The sequence below is a fragment of the Hemiscyllium ocellatum genome, chromosome 13, assembly GCF_020745735.1.
Source record: "Hemiscyllium ocellatum isolate sHemOce1 chromosome 13, sHemOce1.pat.X.cur, whole genome shotgun sequence".
Lineage (NCBI taxonomy): Eukaryota > Metazoa > Chordata > Chondrichthyes > Orectolobiformes > Hemiscylliidae > Hemiscyllium > Hemiscyllium ocellatum.
In genome coordinates, this window is record NC_083413.1 from 24,966,053 (window position 1) to 24,984,630 (window position 18,578).

The following is an 18,578-nucleotide window of genomic DNA, read 5'->3' on the forward strand; positions in this document are numbered from 1 at the left end:
AACTTATAACAGTACTTCGAGAAAAACTACTGAGATTTTAAGGCAAGTCTACTCTAGGTACTGGCCAGATAGTACATGTGCACTAATTACCTAAGAGCAATCGCCCTTCAACCCAATTCATTAAATATCAAGAGTTCTGCAGCACTAAATGGTGCAATAAGATGCAACATGAACATCAGTGCAATTAACTTACCATCTAGTAACAAAAGATCCGGCCTGAGAAACAGAAAATGTAAAAACACACGATCATTAGTCAGTTATCTAAATTGAGATCAAATTGCTTTTAAACAGTTCTAAACAGATCTGAACTTGAAGCCTGATATCAACCTGACAGCAAGCAGAGTAGCTATGGCTTGCCTGGGCTGTCCAAGCTCCAAGATTCAGCACCTTTGAAGAAATGTTTTCAGCAAAACCATAAAACAACAAAAAGGCATGGCAAGTTGAGGTATCAAGTGAACTATTAAATTATAGGATAGAGTTCATTCCTTGAAGCTATATGGTAGCACCAAGTAGAAACGACTTTTGAGAACAACAGACTGTTAAGTAGCTAGCCTTCTGCATAATAATTAATTCAGCACAATTTCTTTGCTATTACAATTATGCAAAAACAAAAAAGCATGTCATCAGGGAATTTGCCCGGGTCCAAAGGGTGCAGCTCTAAGGGAAGTGAAGTCACATGGAAGCCAAATCAGGAGGATGGCAGGATTCCATTCCTAAGGGACACTATTGAACCAGCTCGGTTATCAGACCATTCCAACAACCATTCAGAGTTAACTTTACTGATACCAGCGTTTTAGTTTCATGTAGATTTTTATTTCTATAAACAATTCAAATTCACAGTCCACCATGGTGTACTTCTCTAGCTTGCGGTCAGTCACAAACCGCTACACAACTGGACCTTGTACATGACGGATCTTAGCAGAGTTTAACTCGTACTTTGTATGACTCAAAACCTAGAAAATTTGCAAGAGGAAAAGAAGCTATTAAGCCAAGTTTAATTTCATCTTCCTTTAACTGACCTGTATTGAGGTTTGGCAGCAAGCGCCTATCCTATTGGCTTTGAAATGTACTAAGGGTTTCTGGTAAATTTTACATTTTCAGGTAGTGAGTTCCAGACCCCCTACTACTCTCTGCATAAAATAATTCTCAATTCCTTTAAATCTATATTCTTTGTTATCTATGCAAAAGTAAATATGTCCCTAACATCAATTTTATACATTTCAATTGAATCCCCTCAGTCTTCTCTGCTCCAAATATTTAAAAAATCCAGCAGCTCCAATCTTTCCTCAAAGTAACAAAATCTTCTCTCTGCTGGAATTGCCTACTTGATGGAATAGGATGAGTAGAACTGTATCACTACTCAAGCGATAAGGAACTCAATCTAAGTGCTTGCTCTTAATTCCAAGGTTACATAGTATGATCTTGACCTTTATTGTTCACTTCCTGCCACTTAACAAATTTTAGATCCAGGTTGCTACTTTCTCTTGGATCCAATCAATGGTAACTTTTCAGACCAGTCTGGAATATGTGACCTTATCAAAAGCGTTGATAAAATCTTTGTAGATTTGTAGATTACATCAAAAGCACATTCATCCTCCTTTTGCTATTTTGAACAAACTCCACTGTGAAACAGAAACTTAATAAGAGCCATATAAATGACGATTAATACTGACTAGGCCACTAGGTGATGCTGACTAGCTACAATTACTGTTTCTGCCTGTTTAAACAATAGTACATTCATTAGCTGTCCACCAACACCTCAAAAAAAATAGGGAGAATTAGAAAATGATGATTAGAGCCTCCACTATCTCCTTATCTGTTGTAGCATCTTGGGACTCATCATACAGGAGTTGAATGTATCCACTTTCAGGGATGTTTGACCCTTTCATATTTTCTTCCTCAGTAAATTTATCCCATCCATTACAGGGAGAGCAAAACTGGTTCATATAGATGCCTGAAACTTGCACATTAAGTCATTAAGACAACAAATGGATTTCCCAGATTTACCTACTGATCAGATTTTGCCCGAGTATATGGAGGATTGGAATGCTTAGGCCAGCAAAAAAATTGCAGAAATGATGCGGGGTAGGAGTGATAGGCTGTCTACCTACACGTGATACATTTAGTTCAGGGTAAATAAGACTGAGATGATGAGTGCATGGCTTGAAGATTGATTATGGAAGAAATGGGTTTGATTCATGTGACACTGACACCAATATTGGGAAAAGTGGGATCTATATCACTGGGTGGTCTTCATTTGAACTGCACTGGGAAAACACTTCTTGCAGATCATATTGCTCAGGTGCTAGAACAGGCTTTAAACTAAATAAAACAGGGTTGGGGAGTGAGGAGGAGACATCAGGTGAAAAAAGTACACAAAAACTAAAAGGAAAACATTGAGGTAATAGAGAATAGTAGAGATATTGAAAACAATAATCTGAGTATAGCAGTTGAAGGCAGCAGCTCATGATTCGTCTCTGAAGGGCAACTCGGGATGGGGGGCAATGTCACAGACATCCCATGAGTGAATTTAAAGAAAAGAGAGTGTACCAATAGATAAGGGCAAAAGTTGCAAAAATGACAAAACAGGCAAACTTAAAGGCTCTGTATCTGAGCACGCTCAACATTTTTAACAAAATAAATGAATTGTTAGCACAGGTGGACACAAATTCACAGTGACACGATGGGAGAGTTATACTGGCCTGAACATTGAGGTTATCCAACATTTTAAAAGGTCAAAAATTACAACACAAGGTTTTGGTCCAACAAGTTTATTTGAAAATACAAGCTTTCGGAGCTCTGCTCCTTCCTCAGGTGTAGTCCTCCTACTACGCCTGAGAAAGGAGCAGTGTTCCAAATGCTCACATTTTCAAATAAACCTGTTGGGCTATAACCTGGTGTCATGAGATTTTTGACCTTGTTCAACCCAGTCCAACACCAGCACCTCCACACTATAACATTTCATAGATACAGGGAACCAAGTTAAAAGCATTGTAGGGAAGCTCTGTTAATCTAGGTCCTCAGTATGTAGAGTCATACAGTCATAGGGCCGGTTTCCATGCTCCTCGGCACACCTCATCCACATTGATCAGGTTTCCTAAACTGAACTAGCTCCATTTGCTTGCATTTGGCCCATATCCCTCTAAACTGCTCCTATTCATGTACTTGTTCCAATGCCTTTTAGGAGTTGTAATTGTACCAGTTTCCACCACTTCCTCTGGCAGCTCGTGTCATATATGCACCACCCTGTGTGAAAAAGGCCCCTTTTAAATCTTTCCCCTCTCACCTTTAACTAGGACCTTTAGTTTGTACCCTGGGGAAAAGACCTTCCTATTCACCTTATCTATGCCCCTCATGATTTTATAAATCTCTAAGGTCACCCCCTCACCCTGCTGTGCTCCAAGAGGGAGAAACCTCCAGCCTATCCAACCTTGTTAAAACTCTTGTAAACCTCCTTTGCATGCTTTCCAGTTTAATAACATCCTTTATATTGTAGGGCAACCAGAATTGTATGCTATACTCCAAATGTGGCCTTACCAATGTCTTGCACAGCTGTAACATGACGTCCTAAATCCTGCACTCAATGCTCTCCCTGATGAAGGCACGTGTGCCAAATGCTTCCTCACCACCTTTTCTTACCTGCTACTTTCAAAGAACTGCGTACTTGCACCCCTAGGTTTCTCTGTTCAACAACACTCCCCAAGATCCTACCATTAACTGTGAAAGTCCCGCCCTGGCTTTTCTGTTAGTAACATGCAACATCTTGCATTTATCAGAATTAAATTCCATCTGCCATTCCTCAGCCCAGTGGCCCAACTGATCAAGATCCTGTTGTATTCTTACAAAACGTTCTTTGCTGTCCCCTATAATCACCAATTTTTGTGCCATCTTAAAACTTACCAACCATGCTTCCTATAATCTCATCCAACTCAGTTATATAAATGAATAGTGGGCCCAGCACTGATCCTTGTGGTTACAGGCCTCCCAGATGAATAACAACACTCTGTCTCTCAATTTTCTATCCAGCTGGATAGCTCTCTGTGGATACCAAGTAATTTAATCTTACTAATGAGTCTACCATGCAGAGGGAGGAATTGCAGTCGAAGGAATTGCTAAAGTCAATACAGACAATGTCTACCACTCTGCCTTCATCTATATTCTTGGTCACCTCTCCAACAAAAATCTTAAATTTTTAAGACACAATTTCCTACTGACTATCCCTAATCAATTGTTACTGGAAAAGCTCAGGTGGTTGGCAGCATCTGTAAACAGAAATCAGAGTTAATGTTTCATGTCCGGTGATCTTTACGCAGAAGTGATGGTAATTAAGCAAGTGTTGGTTTATATGCAAGAGATAGGGGGGTAAGGAGTAAACGACAGGTGGAGATTCAGCCCAAAAGAGAGAAAGAAGGACAGTTCGAGAGACAAAGAAGTTGATAATGATCTAGCTAGGAAGGTGAATAGCTAATAGGTGATGAGCAATGGCAGGCTATATCAAAGCCCAGAGTGTTGGGTAGTGGGCTCGGACATGGAAGAGTTCAGGCCATACCATTATTGGGTCCGGAGGGCTGCAAGGCCCCCAAGTGGAAAATGAGGTATTGTTTTTCCAGCTTACACTGAGCTTTGCTGGAACACTGCAGTATACCCGAGACAGAGATGGTGGCCAGGGAACAGGGTGGTGTGTTAAATTGGAAGGCATCAGGAAGCTGAGAGCCTTTTTTTGCAGGCAGACATTCTGCAAAGTGGTCACCCAGTCTATGCTTCATTTCTCCAATGTAGAGGCGGCCACATTGGGAGCAACAAATGCAGTAGACTAGATTGCGTGAAGTGCAGGTAAAGTGCTGTTTTAGCTGGGAGGTATGTTTGGGCCCTTGGAGAGGGGAGAGGTAAATGGGCAGGTGTTACACCTTGGGTGGTTGCAAGGGAAAGTGCCATGGGAGGTGTTGGGAGTGAAAGAAGAGTTGGCAAAGGTGTTCCGGAGAGAATGGTTGCTGCAGAAGGCGGACAAGTGAGGGGAGGAGAATGTGTGCCTGGTAGGTATCTCATTGGAGCTGACGGAAATGACAGCTCATGATCCTTTGCATGTGGATACTGGTGGGATGGTAGGTAAGGACAAAGTGAACCCTTGTTGAGGGAGGGAAAAGAGTTGGACTGGAAGTGTTGGAGATGGGTTGGACCCAGTTGAGGGCCCTGTTGATAACGGTCCTGGGAAAACAACAGATGAGGAAGGTGGTGGACATTTTGTAAGCTCTCTTGTCAAAGTTGGCCTAATCAGAACAAATGTGATGGAGACAGAGGAACTGAGAGAAAAGAACGGAGTCTTTACATGAAGCAAGGTGTGAGGATGGATAGTCCAGGTAACTGAGAGTCAGTGGATTTATAATGGGGGGCCAGTCTAGCCACAAAACTTGAAACATAAATGTCAAGGAAGGGAAGGGGAGGAGCCAGAGATAGACCAGTTGACTGCGAGGGCGAGTTGGAAACTGAAAGCAAAATTGATGAACTACTCCAATTCCAGACAAGAGAGGGAAGCAACCAGAATAGGACTGGAACAAAGAATGTTCCACATACCCAAAGAAAAGACAGGCATAACTGCGGCCTATGTGAGCACCCATGGCCATCCCTCTGATCTGGAGACAAAGAGAGGAGTTAAAAGAGAAGTTGTTGAGGGTAAAGACGAGCTCAGCCAAGTGAAGGAGGGTGGTGGTGGGTGGGTATGGTTCAGGCCTGCTCCAGGAAGCAGCAGCAAGCCCTGAGACCATCCTGGAATTGTATGTCCATGGTAAAGAGGCAGCAGCTGAACCTGCAAACTGGAAATTCCAAAACTGGCGTAAAGTGAGAGAGAAATTACAGATGCACGTGGGCAGGGACTGGACCAGAGGAGAAGAGATTGAGTTAAGGTCGAAAAAGCCGAGTTCCATGGGGCAAGAGCAGGCTGAAACAATGCGTCTGGCTGGATAGTCATCTTAGTTGATTTTTGGGAGGAGGTGGAAGTGAGCTGTGTGGGGCAAGGAACCTAACACCTTGGAGGCAGTGAGGCGGTTGTTTATAGGCCCACTAACAGTAGTTACACAGAACAAAGTATATAGAAATAAATAGAACATGTCAGAAAGGCACTGCAATAATTACAGGTGACTTTAATTTATATGTAGATTGGATACTTCGCATGGACAGCCTGAAAAAGTAAGTTTGTAGATGGTTTCTGGGACAAATTCTTCAGGTAGTACATTAAGCCAATCAGTAAGAATTTTAAAACCTGGTAATTTGCAATGAGATATGATTAACTAACAAACTGGTAGTACAGGAGCTTTTCAGTGATTATAACATGACAGAATTTCACATTTAGTATGGAGGAGAGAAATGTGGGCCGAAGACTAATTTTTAACCTAAACAAAGGCAGCGTGAAGGTCAAGCTGCCTAAAGTAAAAGGAAAACCAGATTAAAAGATAGGAGTTGCAGTGGAAAACTTTCAAAACACATTTTCCTAACTCAGTAAAGATTCATTCTGGTGGAAAATAAAAACTCTGAGAAACACATATCACTTACAGTTGAACAAAAAAGTTAAGGATCGCATCACACTGAAAGGAACACTGCACAATTTTGTGAAGGTTAGTGGTAGTTTAGAAGATTGGATTTATTTTGAGAAATACCAATGGATTACTAGAAATAAGAGGGGGGAGGGGGAAAGAATATGAGAGAAAGCCAGCTGGCAACATCAACATAGAGTCATAGAGACGTTCAGCATGGAAACAGACCCTTCGGCCCAACCTGTCCATCCCGACCAGATATCCCAACCCAATCTAGTCCCACCTGCCAGCACCCGGCCCATGTCCCTCCAAACCCTTCCTATTCATATACCCCTCTATGTTATTATTTAAATAGAAGAGTAACTAAAACTAGTGTTGGTTCTCTTGAGAGAGTGTAAGTCTGGGAAATAAGGAAACAAGATAATTAAAAATAAGGAAGTAGTGGAGGAATTGAACAGATATTTTCTGTCTGCCTTCAAGCCTTGCAAACTCTTTTCAAAGACACTTGGAAATCAAGTAGTGAAAAATAAGCGCATACATAAAACAATCACCACTAAGAAAAAGATGCTAAGGAAATCATTAGATCGAAAATCTAATAAGTCCCCAGGACAAGATGGTCCACACCCTGAAGTCTTAAAAGTGTTTGCAGACATTCCAAAATTATTTAGCTTCTTAAAGGGTTGAAGTGGATTGAAAAATAGCTGGTCTTTCACCTTTATTAAAGAATGAGGGCCACAGAAAACAAGTATATCCAATATGTGTCACAGGGAGTTGTAAGAATCCACTGTTAAGGAAATTATAGCAGGATATACCGAACATCACAATGTGATCAGGCAGAATCGACCTGACTTTGTGAAACGGAAATTATATTTAACTAATTTTGAAATTTTGCAAGGTGGACTTGGATTTCGAAAAGCATTTTTTAAGAAGCCATATCAATGTCTTCATTGGAAGGAGCACTGAGTAGAAGGAAATACAAATTTTGCTGCAGCTTTACAGAACTCTAGTTAGGTCAGACTTAGAATATTATACACAGTTCGGGTCACCATGCTCCCAGAAGGATACTTTGGAGAGGGTAGCAAAGGTTTACTAAGATGTTGCCTGGTATGGAGGATTTCAGTTATGAAGAAAGGTTGGATAGACTGGGTATGTTTTCACTGTAACGCAGAGGTTGAGGGGTAACCTAATAGAAGTTTATAAGATTGTGAATGGCATGAAGAGAGTGTTAAGTATGAAGCTTTAATCTCAGGTGAAGGGATCAATTACAAGGGGACACAGTTCAAGCTGCAAGTGGGTAAGTTGAAAAGCGATGTGTGAGGCAAGATTTTCACACAAAGGGCGGTGAGTGCCTGGAACACGTTGCCAGAGGTCGTGGAGGAAGCAGACACAGTAGCAACATTCAAGAATCACCTGGATGAATACTTGAACAGGAAAGGAATAGAGGTATACGGAGCCTCTAAGTGAAGAGCTTTAGTATGTAAAGGCAAAAAGCCTGATCCTGTGCTGTATTGTATTGTGTAAATACAAAGAACAATAGCATGTGGCATAAGAAATAACAGATCAAGATGGATAAAAAAATTAGTTAACTAATAGGAAGAAGACAGTTAAGAACAAATAGGTCTTTCTTGGGTTTGCAAACTGCAGTTAGTGGAATACGACCAGGATCAATGCAGGAGTTTCAATTGTTTATAATCTGCAATAGTGACTTGTAATGACATACAGACAGGTTATTGAGTAGGGGAAAAGTTAGCAGGTGCAGTACAATTTGGGTAAATGCGAACTTAGCCACTTTGGCAGGAAGAATAAAAAAGCAGTACCACTATTTAAATGGCTAGAGTTTGTAAAACTGAGAAACTGCAGAACTCAGATATACAGAGGTCTGGGTGCCCTCGTATGTGAATTACAAAGTTAGTGTGCAGGCTCAGCAAATGATTAAAAAATGCAAATTGAATATTTGGTGTTTATTGCAAGGAGATTGGAACACAAAAGTAGGTTATTTTATAGCATTTCATTAAATACAGAAACTAATGTGCAGGAGGAGGCCCTTAGCATTTTATAAAGCAAAATCTAGGTGCAGGAGGAGGCCCTTTATGCCTGGTCTGCCAGTAAATCTGATCATAGCTAATTCTCTATTTCAACGTCATATTTGTGCTTTCTCCCCATACCCTCAAATTACTTCTGTGTTTCAGGAAAGGTTAATAAGTTTTTTTTCTAGACAAATCCGTGATTACCTAATCAAACTATTTGGACAGATTCCTCTGCCCCTCCACCTGGAGCCTGTTCCATCACTCAATTCAGGTCATGGCTTACCTTTATCTGAACTCTGTTTACTTGCTTTCCTTCGGATAGCCCTATTTAAGCTGTATGCACATCAACCAGCTAGCTTCCTAGCTTTAAAGCAAACACAAACTGGGAACCATACTGAATCAGCAACTTACTTGGCAAACAGTGCCCTGGCCAAAGCCAACCTCATCCTCCAGCCTCCAGAGAACTCCCTGAAACAAACAAAAAAAAAAGATTTAAAATAAAACTTCATGCTAACTTTAGGATAATTAAGAAGGAGAGCTATACAAGTTAAGTGAAACATACAGAATACAAGTGGGAAGAGATCACAGATTAGATGGTAATGTCAATGGACCTTTGTAGAGTTGCTGCAGTGCATCTTGTAGGTGACACGTACTGTTGAGATTGTGCTTTGTTGGCAGTGTGTGAATGTTAAAGGCAGTGGACGAGTTACGAACCATGCAAATTAATTTGATCTGGGTGATTTTGAGGTTCTTGAGTGCCGCTGGAGCTGCACAATCCAGACAATTGAACTGTCTTTTGTTACACAGTGAGGAAGGTTATCAGAAATTGCAACAAAACCTTGATCAGCTGGGGAAGTGGACCGAGAAATGGCAAATGGAGGTTAATATAGATAAGTGTGAGGTCTTGCATTTTGGAAAGTCAAATCAAGGTAGCAGTTTCATGCTAAATGGTAGGGCCTGAAGGAGTGCAGTGGAACAGAGGGGACATTGGAGTTCAGGTGCAGAGTGCACTGAAAGTGCAGTCACAGGTAGACAGGGCAATGAAGGAGGAGTGTTTTGAGAAGACTTGTAGCTCAGGTTCAGGTTCTGCATGTAGATTTGCTCACTGAGCTGTAATGTACCACCCCCTGAGAAACAGAACAGGAAATGTCATCACCACCCCAAAGAAACCTAATCACAAATAGAAAGCTGGCCATGCCACCTGGAGGCTCATTGATGTTACCTAGCATGGTGACGAAACTTCTGAAAACTGACTTCCAGCTCAGTGAGCAAACCTACATCCATTGAAGGAGGCTTTTGGCACACTGGCCTTCATCCATCAAGGCACTGAATATAGAAGTTGGGAAGTTATGTTGCGGTTGTACAGGACATTGATGAAATTGCACTTGGGATTATTGTCAGGATTAGAGTGGTGCTAGAAAAGCACAGCAGGTCAGGCAGCATCCGAGGAGCAGGAAAATCGACGTTTCGGGCAAAAGCCCTTCATCAGGAATAGAGGCAGGGTGCCTGCAGAGTGGAGGTGTACAAGATTATTAAAGACATGGATAGGGTGAATGCACTCACTCCTTTTCCAAAGGTTGGGCAATTGAGGACTACAGGGCATCAGTTTAAAGTTAAAGGAGAAAGAATAAAAGAGAACCTGAGGGACAACTATTCTTTTCACAGAGGGTGGTGCATATATTGAATCAGCTGCCAGAAGTGGTTGAGGTGGGTACATTAACAACAATTTAAAGGCATTTGGACAAATACATGGAAAGGATTATAAGGATATGAGCCAATAGGGAAATGGGATTAGCGTGGATGACATTTTTGTTCAGCATGGACCAGTTAGGGCCAAAGGGCCTGTCTCCTACTATAGGATTCTATGACTACACTCTTATATGATGCCTTGCAGATGGTAATTAGGCTTCAGAGAGTTAGGAGGGGATTTGCTCACCACATAATTCCTAGAGTCTGACCCCACCTTGGAGTCACAGTGTTCCCATGACTGGTCCAGTTCAATGCCTGGTCAACTGTAATCCTCAGGATTTCTGATAGTGGGGATTCAACAAATGTCATGACGATGATCATCACAAGGATGTGGTTAGGTTCTCTCATGTTGGAAATGATCATTACTTAACACTTATGTGAGATGAATATTAGTTGCCATATAACAGCCTAAATTTCAATGTTATTGTTTGCAAGGTATATACTGCCTTTGACAATGATTAAATTTCAAAGATTAATAATACAAGCAATTTTAGAAATGTAAAGTTTGTGTAATTTAAAATATAAATCACACCTTTGAACAGACCTCATGTTCCAAATAGGATAGCAGTCTCACAAACATTTGAAATTAATAAGTAACTGCAATTTGAGAGCTACATTAACCTTTTACAGACAATAGCCATGTCAAAGTAGTATACAGGCAGTCCTCAGGTTGTGAACGGGTTTCATTGTGGAGTTGATTTGTCTGCAAATTGGAACACAATACTGGCCAATATAAAACTGCTATCTGCAAGTGCAAAGAAATGTTCACATGTTGGATATTTAAAATTAATATCAACAAAACCCTGCACAGGATTGCCTTGTACATTGGGGACCGCTTGTAGTTAACAAATGGAGCAATGAATGAGTGACTGAAAGGTGATGGAATAAGCGCTCTCTATATTATTTCCAATACTGGTGATTAAGTTGCATGCGGAGATGTAAACTCTCCTTTAAATGCCAGCAAAATGCAAAGCTGAGGACAGATGTATCTTGGCATGAAGGAATTGATGCAAAACCAATATTACACAAAGTTGGATGAATTGTGTCTCAAGGGGTTGGGATAAAATTAGAAAATTGCTTATGGTGTTTGAAATTGAAGCTGGAGTTATAACTGTCAATGTGAAATACAATTTGCTAAATTGGGAAAATTTGGCATTCAGATAGGCAATTTGGTAACCATTGAATTGGACAGAGCCACCCCTTGATGGAGGGACAGCAGGAAAACAGAATACTTCAGCAAAATGTTGAGTGGAACAAAGGTTGCAGAAAACAGATATACAGAAGGCTGAGCAGATCAAAGGAGTATATGAAGAGAGGCTAGATTAATTAGGTCAAGGAAATTGCCCTTAAATGAGGAAAGTATTTTGAGGAAGTTAAGAGTTAGAAGACTAGTTGGCAGCAGCGTGATTGTGAGGATGGATGCAACTCTGGCATGGATGTAGCACTTACCTAGCTAAGTAAAAAAAGTTCAACAAGGTGCAAACAACAAGTGTTACTTTGTCCAGTGACCCGACAGGCAATATGAGCATTTTTGAATTGTAAAGCACTGCCTGGCTGCTGCTGTGTGCCAACAAAAGGCTTGCTGTGATCAATTTCAATCTTGCTATTCTGACACTGCATCACTCATGATTACAATGATCAAGTATTTCATTGGTTGCAAAGCACTTTCTGAAATTTTAAGGCAATGAAAGACGGTACAGAAGTACGAGTAGTTCTTTTTACTTCGACAGAATTGCTGTACTTTAAAATAGAAGAGGTAACTACCTGCATCGTAGATTACAATAAATAAATAGTTTTGACATAGACCATTATGGATGTGTCATGCTTATTTTCACTGATAATATACTGTTTGTTTGATATTCTACAAGTATTAAATTAATGACTTATTAATGAGAGAGGTTTTTTTTTCGTACACAGCACCTTACCTGGTCATCTGTTGCTGCATCTTGGAACTGAACCCCAAACCAGCCAGAATAACTGACGCCCTAAAAAATAAAGAAAAAGACTATCAATATAGACGTAAATAAAGGTGTTTGGATTGGAATGTTTGGGAGTGAGATATAGAGGAGTGCACATGAGAGATGAATATGCCCAGTGAATTTCACGGGGAAAAAAAGGGGAATAAAATACCTTGTACATGGTTTGGACCAATATAGTTTTGTAAGGCCAATTCTCCACATAGTCCAATCAAAACAGAAAACTTACCTGGTGGCGCTCTCAAAATTTTCAGCATTCCGTGACTTCTGAGTGGACATTCTCCCCATGTCTGCATGGGTTTCTGCCAGGTGATCTGATTTCCCATAGTTCAAAGATGTGCAGGTTAGGTGGATTGGTGTGGGAAATTACCATGTTTTGTCCAGGGATGTGCAGGCTAGGTTGATTAGTCATGGTAAATGCAGGGTTCCCAGGATAGGGTGGGGACCTGGGTCTGGGTCAGATGCACTTCGAAGAGTCTGTGCAGACTCAATAGCCAAATGGCCTCTTTTCCACACCATAGGGATTCTATGATTCTGAGTAAGCCATTCAACTCCTTGAGCCTGTTTCACCAAAGAGATCATGATTGACCTGTGGCCCAACTCCATATATCTGCCTTTGACCCATATCCCTTAGTAACTTTGCTTAAAAAAAATTGATCTCAAATAGAAAATTAACTAATCTAACACCCATTTGTGGAAGAGAGTTCCAAACATTTACCATTTGTATGTAGAACTGTTTCGTAACAACCTAACATTTCCTAATGGTCTGACCACAATTCTCAGACTAAGCCCTCAAGTTCTAGAATCTTGACATGGTAATAATTTCTTTATCTACCCCATCGGTTTTTTCCCTGTTAACCTCTTAATGACTTTGATTAGATTACTTCATCGTCTTTAAAATACAACAGAAAATAAATGTACTATATACAATCTTTCACAGCTTTTTCTTTTATTTACTCGTGGGACATCAGCAGCTGAAGATTGTACCACCATGGGACAGAGGACAATTTACATCTACCTGCTGAACAAGATCAAGAGCTGAGGCTCCTCCAATGCTAAATTCAGGATAACTTTCTTAATTGTCGTCAAACATACATGGTGTCACTGCCTCCTGAAACATAGCAGTCAGTTAATTCTCTATCTCCTATCATCCTTGAGGCTCAGGCTCCAGCTTATCAACTCCAAGCCAAGTTCCTTGAATAACCAGTGTATGCTACAGATAAGGTTAATATGAACCGCAATATGGTCTATGGGGTCCCACATCATGCAGGTACAACACATCACTTGGCCCTGTATCTTGAAATTATTCAATTATTTTTTAATTATATTTTTAAATTTACTACTTGTCTTTAGTTTATAATCTGTAAAATTATTGAGTTACCTTGAATCTGAAAGCAGCTTAGAATAGGTATTCAAATTTGCCGTTACTTACCAGCTAATTAACTTACAGCTTTTCATAAAGGTCATTGTTTAAAAACTGCTTCTGAGCCTCGAATCTCCTTCCCCAACAGCTCCTCTTTCTCAGTATTCCGAGGTTAAGTGCATAGGCTTAGAGTTTAGGTCTTGATTTTTATTTCCTGCTCAACATCAGTGTACGTCTTCTCCTCTGCTTGCTCTTTTTGCCTCTTATGCCCCAAATTCTCTAAGATGTTACTTTTGTATTAAAGAGAAGTACTCACCAGTGAGAGAAAAGGAGGAATTGATCATGTCTAATAAGATTGTGTCATTGCCTCTTAATTTTGCTGCTTCATGCTTTGACTTGAGATAAGCTCCCTGCTAGAATGCAGCTTATTCATCAAATAGATAGAAAACTATTTAATGTCAAGGCTCAAGTAATAAACTTAATTCCAGAGAATTATACTTTCATATGCCCCAGTGAATGTATGAGACATGCACAACACTAAGACCAAAATGGTCCATCAGCATTCAACAAATGTCCCAACACCTGTCTTCCCTCTTTCACCCAACTCCCTCTTCCATCAAACTGTAGTTACATCCTAATGCAACAAAGCAATGCTCCAGTTCAAATAGTATACTTGTACAACGTCAGAAGTTATCTGACTGCAGGGGGAAGGTAGGTAATAAGGCAGGACTGGACGGAATAGTCAATTCCAATCCCATCCTCATTTGAGATCCAAACGCACTTAATTCTTAACCATCTGAATCATAGGAGCAATGGTGGATGTTCAAATCTCTCAAGGTAATCAGTCACTGATGTTTTTTTCACACCATTCTTTTCAGAAATATTTCTTCACTTTCAGAATCTCGATCATTACTTTGACGGTTCAACACTTGAAACAAAAAATCATTTTCAAAGGATTCATTCTAAACTCACCTGGCTGGAGCCTTGTCTGCCTCAATCTCCTCCAATTTTGCATAAATTTCAGTTAGCTTGCTGCTCTCTGTACCATCTCCCCTGAAAGATAAAGTATGAGAACAGATACATCTGCAGCTTAGAGATTGAACTGCAAAATTATAAGTAATGTACATTCTTCTTTACCTCCAATGGAGTTTATTATGGGCTGGGCAACACAAATACTTCAGTTCAGTGACTGTCTTTCATACCCAATGGCATTGACAGGTAATTTAAAACAAAGCAACCCCCCAATATCATCTGACTACCGCATCCACACTTTTCCACCAAGTATCCTCCAAAACTGTTCCCTCTACCACACTGGACAAAGGCAGGAGACTCATGGGAACACCATCACCTCAAAGCTCTCCTTAAAGCCACACATCATCCTGACTTGGAACAATATTGCTGTTCCTCTTCTCAACTGTGCTGTGGGTGCTTCTACAACTGATGAAACGCAGCAGCTCAAGAAGGTGGATCACCACGACCTTCCTAACATCAATGGGGCGGTAGACAATAAATGCTTGCTTAGACAGTAATGCCCACATTGCATTAGCAAAAGGATCATTGAAACAAAAACCCATAATTAGTGTGCTCTTTCCTCACTTAATTGACATTTAGATTAATACTAACACTCAGCAGCAATCTGAATGGAGAACAAATTTTGGATTTTCAGCACTGCATGTTTAACGAGTAGAGTAATGAGAGAAAGTGGGATTCATCTATTTGCAATAACTTTCTTCAGCTTATGTGTTTTTCTGAAGTTTGTAAAACTGGGCAAAGTGTCAAGTTCTGTGAAGCTCACCACAGCTTCAAAGGGGCCACATTACTCAATGGACCTTGTGAAGGTGTAGGTGCATACTGTACCTTTAAGAGAGTGTGAAAGCTGGTAAGGATCGACTGAAGGCACAGTGTGCTGGACAATTTAAAAATGTAACATTTGGTTGTGAAACAAATAGCTGGAGCTGGGTTGCTATGGTACACAACAAATTCAAATTCGGCCAGTTTAAATTATGTCCCAAAATCCAACCGAATCTATGTTTTGATGACATCAAAACAATGAGACAGTCTGATGTTTTGGAGTATATAAAATCGGGTGTTTTGAACAGTTGGACAGAAAAGCAAAGAGCAGCCAAGCACCAACAGTTTGCTCGCAGAATAGCTCTCTTAAAGATACTGTCCATAAGAAATTTGTGCAACAGAAGACCAAAGAAAAGATGACCCAGGAAAATCTACACAGGAGAATCAATACAGCTGGCTCGTCTTGAAATGTGATTTTTTTTCTAAATCTTACACAGGGTTTTTATTGGACCAGTATTGTAGAATGGGAGGTAAAAGATAGGTTTGAGAGAAAGGAGTTGTAAATAGTAGTTGTCTAATGTTGTCTTTTGGACTTAAACAATAAAATTGTTAATTTTTTCTTTAAATAGTGATATTTGGGATAGTGATGTGCCACTCGAAATTTAACAGATTATGGCGTGAGGCGAGCTTTTCTGTGTGTCTGGTTTGAATTAGAAGGGTTTAACCAGTGTTGTAACAGACCAAAAACCAAAACAAAAGCAGTCCCTTAAAGTTTGGAGTACTCCTCACACAGTTATTAATGCAGAGGAACTGAAGAATATTAGTCACATTGCAAATGTAAAATACTTCTTATGAAAGCAGAATGCTTGTAAAAGCAATGATTACTTTCTCACTGATGCAAGACAACAGGAATGATTGGATGAAACTTTATTGCTGACTGAAGCACAGCCCACTGCAGAGATGCAGTTTACCACATTTCAAGGATACAACAGTAACTACCATAAATCTAATGTACTGGTGTGACCATTGGTCAACATACTTAATGCTTAATTAATCTGTTTGGTTGCCTCAAACCAAGTCATAACCTTGAGTGGTATTTATTCTATTGCCTCCAAGTCAAGAAACAGTGATATAACTAGTAAGCCAAGTTATAATGACAATTCCTTTTCCTGTTTTAAACAAGCTTGGCTTGGCAGTAACACTATCCAAGATCATAAGAGGTAGTGGTCTCAAACTTAAATATAGACTCCTTGTCATGCTGGTTACACATTCTATAAGACAGAAACAGGTCTAACTAATCTATGCCAATAGATATGCTCCACTTCCCAAATAAAGTCTAACCCCAACATAATATCCTCCTAATAAATGATGAATAGGGGATACAGAATCACACAATTATAAAACAAGTTGGAGCACAGGAGTCTAAACTGAACTCTGATCAGCCCAGTCCCCATCCCTTTCCCATGGACCTATGAATTATACTTATCCAAACCTCTTTTGCAAGTCATGACTGAATTACCCTCAAACAAATACTTGGGTGGTACATTCTAGAGTCTAATGACGTGTTATGTTAAAAAAAGATGCCCTTTATGTTACCATTAGTTCTCTTGCCAAATACCGTAAATTGGTAACGTCCAGTTTTTAAAGCTTCTGCAAACGTAACAGTTTCTCTCCATCTACACTGTTTAGGACCTCATGATTTTTTAATGTCAATCAAAACTCCTCAATATTTTCCTCGAGAGAGAGAGAATTTATCTTCTCCAATCTATTGAAGTAACATAAGTCCCTTATTCCTGGAACAATTTTTAAAATTCCTTTCAGTCTCCTGTCTAACATCTTCACAACCTTTTTACAAGAATGGTTGCACAGAACCAGACACAATACTTTAGTTGAGGATAAAAATGTCTTTTACACAAGTTTGTCACAATGTTTTATATTGTACCCTATATACTAATGGAGGAGAACTTCCCACCTTTTCTTTGAATACTATCAGATCTTTTACATCTATCCAAAGATGGCAAATGGGGCCTGGGTTTAATATTTCACCCAAAGACAGCATCGACAACTGTGCAACATATTACTCTAAAAAGTGAAGTGTCAGCCTATAACTTGTGCCCAAGTACCTGTACATGACCTGAAGATACAAGTTACAGAGGCATTGTTAGCATTATAACAAGAGAGGACTTCAACATCAGAGCTGTTATCTTCTGGATGAGAGAATAAACCAACAGCTAACAGTTGCTTGTAAACCAATGGGTGTGTTTCTCAGAACAGGACAAAGATCATAATTCTAAAGTGTATCAACTAAAGTATGTTGAGCCCATGAAAGGCACCATTGAATGCAGTTTTCTTTTCATAACTATTAGGTTGTTTTAAATTATATGGCCAGTAATCAGGTTAAAAAGACATGCTGGCCCATCGGATCAACGGCTGACTTACAGACATGCTTGGAGACTTTGAACACAAGAAAAAGAACCCAAATAAAAAATTCAAAGAGTAAAAAAAAAGACTACCAGACTGAACTAGAGGGCATTGACCAATGTTAGTCGGGCTGAAGAGAGAGAAAATCAACTTAACCCTTGTCAGAATGCTATTTGCAGAACCCTGGCATTTTGTGCTACGGCCTTTACTTACACACCACTATTCAGCTTTGTGTTCAATTCTTTCTCTTTCTGTAGCAGGCTTTCACGGACTGTGTCACACTCCAGCACACTCTGGAGCGCCTGTGTGTCATCACCCACTACCTCCTGCTCGACATGCAAGATGCTGATGTGTGATGGGATGCGCAGGCTCCGTGCTGACATCATCTTCAGTAGCGTTGTTTTCCCTAAGCCATTCCGACCAACCAAGCCATAACGTCTGCCATAAGCAAGGTGCAAATCGGCGCCAGTAAGCAAGCTCCTGAAATGTAGATTGTTTGACAAGATTTTAATATTCAGTATTTTAATATATTCAAACGACTTCTAACATCTTTCAGATGGGAACTGGATTAAAAAAATTGAAGGGGAAGCATTTACAAAACTGCAAAAGAGAGCAGTGCAGTACAAACTGGATTGCTGGCCACAGATATGACTTAGGTGGTCTGCGCTCCAAGAAGATTTCTCCAATAATGTCTTAAAAACCACCAAAGAGTCAGCGTTCACTT

The 18,578-nt window shown here is 40.1% G+C and overlaps 1 protein-coding gene across 2 annotated transcripts in view; it reads right to left on the reverse strand.

The window, feature by feature from the left end:
* The window catches only part of abcf3 (ATP-binding cassette, sub-family F (GCN20), member 3), a 101,113-nt gene that overhangs the window by 33,477 nt on the left and 49,058 nt on the right, over nt 1-18,578 (reverse strand). For both annotated transcript variants that reach the window (XM_060834073.1, XM_060834074.1), the window contains 5 exons: nt 18,068-18,334; nt 14,615-14,695; nt 12,229-12,288; nt 8,966-9,022; nt 194-216 (listed from right to left, as the gene is read on the reverse strand). In XM_060834073.1, coding sequence (XP_060690056.1) covers nt 194-216; nt 8,966-9,022; nt 12,229-12,288; nt 14,615-14,695; nt 18,068-18,334 — 488 coding nt within the window. The remainder of the gene's footprint in view (nt 1-193; nt 217-8,965; nt 9,023-12,228; nt 12,289-14,614; nt 14,696-18,067; nt 18,335-18,578) is intronic.